Here is a 9,084-nt window from a genome sequence, read left to right as displayed (position 1 = left end):
GGAGATCCGCATTATTTGGGCACCCATGTTACACTCATCGCCGCAAAGATTTTTCAGAGATTTAAGACCATCGGACATGATATTACCAAGCCAAGGATACTATAATTTGAGTTTTGTATCGGTCAAGAAACTAAACAGTAAATCATAGCTCTCGTTTTTTTATATTTTATAGATGTTACTCTTTTAATTACTCGTTTCAATATTATATATAAAGAGAAGATCACAACTCTAATAAATGTTATACGAAGCAAAGAAAGTAACACTGCTCTTTTAAAACTGGAGTTGTACTGTCTATTATATAGTGTAAAGCGCATAGAGCCTGCTGTTGAGCAGGGATATGCGCTATACAAATGCTATCTATTATTATTATTATTATATTCGTCTGCCTTATCTAAAATAATGTAAATGTATTATCAAAACAATTTTCTTCACCGAGTGTGCATGATTAATAAAATGCATGTCATAAACTACTTGCAAATCTCTACGTAATATACAAGGCAGGTCGGAACAGTATCATATTTCAGAGTTATCGATTCGTAGGATTAAATGTTGAGTAACTGGAGCACAGTTCGTTAAGTGCACGGCTAATTTACTTAAAATTGTTCGCTTCAAGGTATTAAACGTTTGCCTCTACTGCATGACGGACAAATGAACGGACGAACCCCTATCTTATTTTGGGCCTCTCCTGAAGATACATCTAAACCAAAAACAGGAGGAGAGCCTTGACCCGACCATCCCCACCCCTGCCCACACCTTTATACACGCACACATACACACATACACACACACACACACACACACACACAAACACACACATGCAAAAACATTCATGAATGCTCAAAGGAAGCGCTCACAATCGCATGCAGGATACAAAAAACAAACAAACAACGAAAATATGTTATTATGTATGAGATGTATCTTTACTACATTATAATAATGATTCCAAGGAAACACAGGACGCTTCGGCCTCTAAAAAGATCTTAAAGATCATTTAGGTTGTCTTAAAAATCAAACAATAAATAAATTACCCCCCCAACCCCCCCTACAAACAAACAAAAAAACAAAAACAAAAAACAAACAGAACAACAAAAAAAAAACAACAACCAAAAGCAGAACCAAAACAAAAGGAAAACCAAACGTATCTTTTAAACAACAAGCACGCTTATATATAATATTTACTCTTTGTTTGAAAACCATAAGGATGATGCTGGCTGCTATTACGTTAACCAATTCGTGAAAGCACACATATTATAAATCAGAGGTTTTACAACTCAATTCCCATCAACTCAGAGGCAACCCTCCCCACCCCCCCCCCAAACAACTAACATGAACAACAAGAAAACCCCCACAAATACCCCCCGAAACAAAAACAATAACAAACAAACAAACACGCAAACTACAATGTTCACATCTTTCTTCATAGAAAGCAAACGACGGCCAGGCAGATGTTCACAATATTATGTCCTGTGCCCAACATCCAGAAAATAAAAGATTTTCAGAACATTTTCGTAATCTATGGTATCGGTTGCATGTGCTCGGGACATATTGTTGAATTTCAAACTTCAAATGTAGAAGAAAATAAGACAAGATTATTATAATGCAGATGCAGTTTTTAAAAGAATGACACCTTTTTTCCCTTGTCCTGGGATATTTTGCTTTCTAGGCTTAGAACAGTAATGCAACTTGCCGACAAGAAGCAAATTCCGTCCCTTCCCTCGTATATCATAGTTACTGAGGAGTTCACTGGTCAATTTGTTCATTCGCAAGGCTACCTCAGAATTTCTGTCTGCTCAGTACCTAGTTTTAAGAAATTTGACGTCAAGCATTTTGAGTTTCTCGTGTCTTTTCCAGATGCAATTTTTTAAAAATGTCTTGATTATGACTCCGAATAATCTAACAATTTTGATAGAGAAGATAGGCAATTTATTGGTTTCTGACCCCATGATCTTAGTAACTCCAAACGGCCAAAATGTCAGATAAGACTTCATCATTCTGAGGTGTCATTGCGCTCCGTCCTTTATAGCGTCTCAAAGCCAAATGAGTACCACGGTTGTAATTTTAATGATAGTATTTCCTTACTTGCGTTTGCCATCATTTTAGAACGCATTTCGTTATACTTCCAGGGAAGCTGAGAAGGTTTCTCAGTGATCTGAGTCTGCTGGGTTAATAATATAGATTATAAAACACATAAAGGTTTCTGCTGTGAGAAGAAATGCACTATATTCATGACATACCCGTGTGGCACGGCAGTGTTGGACCCGACCGTTTATTTTGGAAGGCCCACCTTTTAAATATCTTCACCAAGCTGAAAGTGCTGTAATACCTACAATAATATACTACACAAGTCCAAAACTGACGTAAGCGGGGAAATTGCTAGGCTCCCACTGTTTCATGCAAAAGACATGGTGCGATTCCTAAGTGGGAAAGTTAAAGTATCTAATCAAGTATAAATTATACGTTTGTTGAGCAGAAGCTGTATCCCATTTATCCACGTGTTTTTTCTGACTGGCAATCTGTCAAGCCCGCATCCTTTCTGATCTAAATTGTGTCATGGACTAAATGTACAATATTTCTTTTTAAAAAAGAACATCCCAAAGTTTAAAATGACCAGAAAAATACAGTAGCAAAACAGGCGAGAGGAGGATTTTAATAATGGCTGTAACACCTCGATATTAGGGACTCATAGGCGCCAGAGAATACTCTGTAGTTCCCCCACTTCTCTCTTTCTCTCTACCCCTCTTCATTCTCACTTTCACCCTCCCTCTTTTTTCTCTTTCTGTCTCTCTTACATAAAGATATTTCTGTGACCTATATTTGGTACTTCCATTTTTCTGTAGCTATTTCTATGGAGATGGTTGTGCCAGCTAAAAGGTGGGCAAAGACAAAGGAGGTTGTTCCAGAATTGACACTGGCCAACATAATAGGTCGTGGGGTTAGTATGCCTTTCGACGTTGTGTTCTATGCTTATATTCGGACCTCCTATGTTATGGTCCACTTTTAAGTAAGTGGGTAAACTTTGAAAACTCCATAAACGTTACAAGTTCAAATATGCCTCTTTGTCGATTAAAACCACTGTTAGCCGCTACTAAATTTCATCGTTATACTAACTGTCGTAATAGTGCACTCTGTACAGCTCGCTCCTAGAAGGAGAGTGTTTATTTTATCTTCACTCAATACCCACAAATGTATTTTCAGATTTAGAGCCTTCAAACTAACCCCCCTCCGTTTATTAAAAATAAATGAACAGCAACCCAATTTTACCCCCCCCCCTCCCGCCCCCATCTCCATCCCCGGCAGGATCTCAAACAGATTCGAATCGAGTCTCCCATACCGTGGCCCAGTGTGGTAAGAAAATAAGACTGGGTAACTACATTTTGTACATTAATCTACCTTATTCTTGGATCTCTAGTTCTAAGGTATCTCTACCCTTCCTTCACTCCCCACGAGGGTAACGGCTAAAGATCTGTTTGAACTGAGCACGATATGTGGAACTCATACTGTAATATACGAAAATGTTTACGCTAGAATTGACCACAGACAATAAACTAGCGACTGACCACACCACACCGTGCCAGTTGGCGTAACGACCCATCACAGACAGCTCTGGCACGATGGACGCCGCGATCAGATTTGCCACACCAGGGCCTGAAGACACGATCAAGATGACTGAGATAAAGACGACCATGCGTACCAGCCGAGCCTCCCTTGTCGACAGTCCGCCACTCTTCTCCTTCTTCGTCTCACCACCGAAAGCGGAAGTGCTTGAACGCCATTTTGCCTGTTTCCTCAATCGAACAATCATGAAGGAAGTAAAAAATACAACTAAGATGAAGGAGACGCATTGGATCGTGTTACCGTATGAAAACGCTACTTTGCGTCTGGCGTTTCTGAGGCCATTGTCAAAAACGTGGAGAAGTGTTCTGTTGGTGTTCTTCTCTTTGGCCCACGCGAAGTCGACCCCGGTGTAGAGAATGCTCCACGAGCTCACGACAGTGGCAAAAATGAATATCATGGCGAGTGAAGTGGTTCTACGAGTGATCAGACGCTTGATTCTTAAAGGTGCAACAATGCAGAGACATCTCTCTATGGTGATAAAGGCTGTGATACAGCCAGTGATCCTCGTGAAGCAGACACTGGACCAAGCCATGGCAAACATCAGAGATGACCGTGTGAAGAGCATCGCGTCAGACTTCAGGAAAATCGGGTTGTAGCAAATGGCGAGAAATATCCAGGTCAACAGGACGCCAATGTCTGAAATCGCCAAAGCAGTAAGACTTATGTTGATGGTTTCGCGAAAACCTTGGCGTAGGAAGACCAGCAGATTGATGCAGTTGGCCACAACACCCATTACGCCAATAACAGTACTGAGGATAGCCACCAGGACCACTTCCACCATCTCCCTTGTGTGGGTGCTCAGCATACCTGTACTATCCGCGGAGCCGCTAGGGGTATGTTGATCGGCAGCGCTTGCGCTCATCAGACTGAAGTTGCTGCTGTCGCTCTGCCCTGTTGCCACCTCCATAGTGAAACAAATTGCTGTCTGCTTGTTTCACGTATCCAGACTCAACTGTTTATCTGTTTGTACGATCTCCACTCTATTTTTTTTTAGATGATGTTTAAGACAAAATGGCCGCAGAATTTGAACTTTAAAATTGGATTATAAAATATTGTAACTTTAGATTACGGTATCTGAAAATCGTTTTTTTTCGCAAACAAAGGTTTGGCTACGTTCCGTTTTCTGTTTCGGCGGAGTGCAGACAAATCTAAGATTTATTGAAATATTTCTCTACCGTTTTAAAGAACTTTAGCTACAAAGACTTTTCCCTTTACTTTTAAATAAATCCGTGAGATGTGACAGTTGTCAGTATTATTCACACTGTTTACGGTATTTGACTTGCACATTCAATGATTTCATTAAACAACAATGATCTTCAATTTTGCCGTTTTCATGGAAGCATTTAAAATTAGCAATGACGTCTAAGAGCGTCCCAATCTAAATATCCAATGTTGCAGCACTAAATAGTTAATTTTACATGTGACAGGTCGACGACCCAAGCAGGTTTGGCAGAATCTATTGTTCAGAATCTAAACTTTTATTTACCTTTCAAATTCTAGACCGCCTTGAAATCATTGTTTTTACTCGCTAAAAATGTCATGTCATACCGCCCCACTTTGTCCCTTTTCAAGTTTAAGGTTACTGATTGCAGTAATAATATAATTTTGTGAGAGTTTATTTCGCATAAGCGCTTGGTAGGGTCGGAATGTCTATAAACTATTTCGAAGACCAGTTCGACATACGTTATTTAAAAAGCACTTTTAGTCAAACACTTTATTGGTTACAAGAAGTCGAACAAGCCCTTTATGATTATTTGCGTCACAATTTTCAAAGTGACATCAATGGCTGTCATCCATTCAATATCCGTTTAGAAACTCTGGCCAAACAACATTAACCCTTTCATACCAAACTTTGTATTTTATATTTTAGAATAGGTATGCCTAGAAATCCTTTCAGAACACTGTTACTTAAAAAGAAAAACACTAAAGTAATAACTCTATGACTGATTGCAATATTGAACACGAAACTCTAGTTTTAGACAAATAACCAGTTTGGAAACATACCTATATGCGTCCACATCGTAATAGAAGGGTTAAGAAAAACTTTCTTTACTTTGCAGTCAATTTTCTAAAACCTCAAGGATGTTTATGCAGCAATCACTTTTAGCTGATAAATTCACTCCAGAAGAAATAATAACGGTGACAGGATAATAACGGCAGTAATAGCAGTAAAGGCGAGAGACAGGCAGCCCGGTGGTTTGTACATGCTCCCCTGATGGGAGGACGCTCGCTCGTTATCTCATCATGGGAAAATGGACGGAAATCTGCGCCGAGTGATTCAACTGATGAAAGCTCATCGATGTTAGAACGGGAAAGAAACTTTCAACTGATGGATTGCTCGTCCATCCTGTTAAAGCTTGTATTTCACCTCGGCAGTGAAAGCGAGTGGGAGAAAGGTCAATCTTTTCCTCCTGTTTTGTTATCGGCCACCGTAGATAGGAATCCGAGGATGCAATGAACGAGTGTTGAGGCGCTCTTTCATGGTTTACTAGCTCCATGATCACGTGTCTTGACGTGCGTACATAAATAAGGTGCAAAAGTTGGGCTGTGTCAAGTTCAACACTCTTTGTTCGCCCTTTTACTCTCTGTTTGTAATGCACTTACATTTGTAATATATCATAATCTATCATAGACAGAGAGGAGCTGTTTTAACATCCTTTCTGTGTGTCTACGAAGTGAAAACAGATTGAAAGAGTGGAGTAAAACCCTCAACGATGCTCCACCTTTTCTTTTTATTGGACTTTTCATCATCAACATTTAAAGTGAAACAAAGTAAGGCCATACTATGAAACACGCTGTGAGTTGGTCTGTTTTCAGGAGAAAGCATGTCAACCAAGGAGATTAAATAAAATAGCCACGATGCGAATAATCTGGGTTTATGCCTTGATTCTGATATTGCTTTTCTTGCTTTATATCAATCCATTGGTGCGCATTGTCATTATAAGACATCAGTTCAGTTCAACCAACAATGAACAATGGTGTGACAACATACTATCAAGCAATATTTATGTGACGATGCTTTTTGGATTTATAGAACAGTGTTCAAACGGGAATCAAGCTTAAAATTAATTCTTTAAAGTGTGTGCTGTTTTTTTCTGGTTGTGAGGCGCACTGCTAGCCCAGCTGTTTTCTTGAGGACTGCAGCGAGGGTGACTTTTGTCCTCTACCACATTCTCACAAGCAAAATGTTTCTTGATCTTTTTAATGTTTGCGGAGTTTTCACGGCTCTTCCAAAAAGTGGACTTTAAGGCGATCGTCGATAAATGAGAAGCCAAGTCATTTTCCCAAAGCTTTTCTGTGTTGAAAAGAGCGTATTTCCCATACAAATACGATCTTTATGTCGCTCTATATCGGTGCTTGTCAGCTAGGGTGATATCATCGCCCCTTAGAGAGCGATTTGATAATTTTGGCGGGCAGTGGGGATCACTCGAGTATAGTGATATGCATTATTTATTACCCTGCTTACAAATAGCAGGGACCTGTTTATGAGTGGTAGGAATTTTAGCCTTTTAAATGTTGCAACGTAAACGCTGGCTGTAAACATGTTGACAAGTACTAATCTAATAATTATACTCAATTTACCTTGACATAGATGTCTTGTTTCTCTGCCCATTCTGGGGCGTGGCGGAGGTAGAGCCACCACATCCGGGTCGTCCAGGGTCGAAGGTCACCGCCTTCTGGAGCGCTCTGTAGGAAGTCAGGGAAGTGGCACGTCTCTCGAGACACTGTCGACAGCACAGATGGATGAGAATGTAAGGTGAAAGGTTACAGGTCAGGGAACAAAACCATTATGTACATGTTTGTAAAACAAAAAGCAGTACTACAAGTAAATTGCTACGAATTATTCTTTTTGGTAAGTGTATTTTTGAGTGTGTATTTGCCTTTGTGTGTGTAAGTGTGTAAGTGTGTGTGTGTGTGTGTGTGTGTGTGTGTGTGTGTGTGTGTGTGTGTGTGTGTGTGTGTGTCTGATACGTCTCTCGTTTGTCTAGGACGTCACCCACAATGCATAAGAGCAAGAATTTTTTACACTTTGTCACAATAATAATGTTGGCCTTTCTCCCAGCTTATGTTTTTCTAAGGCAAAGGGTTACTGAGCGACTACCAGGACTCAGGGCGCAGGTTTTTTTAAAGTTAGCTGCACGTGATGTAGTGACGTAAACTGTTGGGATCCTTATACGCCGGGAAGGTGGGGAAGGGTTGGGAGAGTCGAACAGCAATTACATTTCTTTAGATCGGAATCAGGGGTGGGCAGTTACAATCGTATTTAGATCTATGTAAAATTGAAACCTTTTAAGATTTTTTTAAAACTTTAACGATTCCATCAAATCCATAATTGTTGACAGCACTTTGATTTCCCGGCTTTCTCCCCTATATTTTCATTTTCATGGTGTTTTCCCGACCAGAAAATCTGAAAATGAAATTCCTGGCTTTTCCCTGTTTCCTGGTTGATTGGGAACCCTGTTTTATATATATTGACCAATAAGCACAAAACAGGCTTCTCTCAAGTAGAAAGTTTCTATTGCCGCAGTATATATTTTGTACACCGAGACTTCAGACCAACGTCTCGTCAGATTTCACACATGAACCTGTCCATGCTCAACAGATGGCACAGTGCTAACAGGCACAGGGTTGAGAGGTTGTCTTGCCTGAAGAGAAAGAGAGCACTGCCCACTCCCCAGTGACCATCCACTGGCTGCTCTCCTTCTCTGCCACTTCTGCCTGACCCTTTTTCAGACCAGTTACTGAATTACTCTTCAGTGCCCTAAGTGCACACAGAGGAGCTGGTAGAAATCCCCTTAAACTCGTCTGGAAATCGGTTGTATAATCCCACTTCAAATCTCCTACAAGTTTTCTGTAGTTCAAGTCTCCTTTAAATATAACGAGGTCTGCTTGGGAAAGTTGTTGATAGAGGGCAGGGTTCAGTTCTTCCATCTGAGCATAGTCATTAGGCATGGTCCAGTAGTTGTCCACCTCTATGATCCAGGTCTTATCATTGAGGCGCTGCTTCCACTTTTGTGCCAGCTGGCTCATAGCAATGTGGTTCATGGCAGACATCTGGTGAAGAGTCCAATTGAAGTCTTTTTCTGTGACATCAGAGACAAACCAAGGCATAGCTTTGATATGAAAATGAACTGATGTTGCTAGTCCAGAACTCAACAAAAATTCTGCCAGGCACCAGTCTGATAGGAGTTCAAAGCCAGCATTATCCATGACAATGTCAACTCGTCCTGAAAAAGAGATATAAAGGCATGACTCCACAGGAAAAAACATGACAGTATTCATTACAGTTAAACCCAGTGAAACCGCCATCTCTCTCCCCAACCCTGTTATTACAATAATAATAATAATAACTGCATTTATATTGCGCACCTCCCGTTCTACAGCAAGCTCTATGCGCTTTAGAACGATTATTACCCCAGGAGACCTGAGAACATTCAAAAACATTCTCGACTTCCCGGGAAGCACACA

The 9,084-nt window shown here is 40.4% G+C and overlaps 2 protein-coding genes and 1 long non-coding RNA gene across 3 annotated transcripts in view; all 3 read right to left on the bottom strand.

Annotated features, from left to right (window-relative positions):
- Positions 1-3,433: 3,433 nt before the first annotated feature.
- On the bottom strand, positions 3,434-5,570 carry LOC106011137. Its single transcript, XM_013079741.1, has one exon. It carries the CDS (start codon positions 4,520-4,522, stop codon positions 3,434-3,436), a length of 1,089 nt encoding a protein of 362 aa, XP_012935195.1. The 5' UTR covers positions 4,523-5,570.
- Positions 5,571-7,203: 1,633 nt separating this feature from the next.
- Positions 7,204-9,084, bottom strand: part of LOC118477312 — a 79,927-nt gene continuing 78,046 nt past the window's right edge. The window contains exon 4 of the long non-coding RNA XR_004858280.1: positions 7,204-7,340. This is a non-coding gene — a long non-coding RNA (uncharacterized LOC118477312). The remainder of the gene's footprint in view (positions 7,341-9,084) is intronic.
- Positions 7,602-8,845, bottom strand: LOC101848026 (damage-control phosphatase ARMT1; the record flags this gene model as incomplete). Its single annotated transcript, XM_013079752.1, is given in 1 exon segment — positions 7,602-8,845. A coding segment is annotated over 1 exon segment (597 nt). The 3' UTR covers positions 7,602-8,229.

This window comes from Aplysia californica, unplaced genomic scaffold (assembly GCF_000002075.1).
Source record: "Aplysia californica isolate F4 #8 unplaced genomic scaffold, AplCal3.0 scaffold00062, whole genome shotgun sequence".
Classification (NCBI taxonomy): domain Eukaryota; kingdom Metazoa; phylum Mollusca; class Gastropoda; order Aplysiida; family Aplysiidae; genus Aplysia; species Aplysia californica.
The sequence above is the reverse complement of the archived record's forward strand: the minus strand, read 5'-3'. Positions and strand labels throughout refer to the sequence as shown.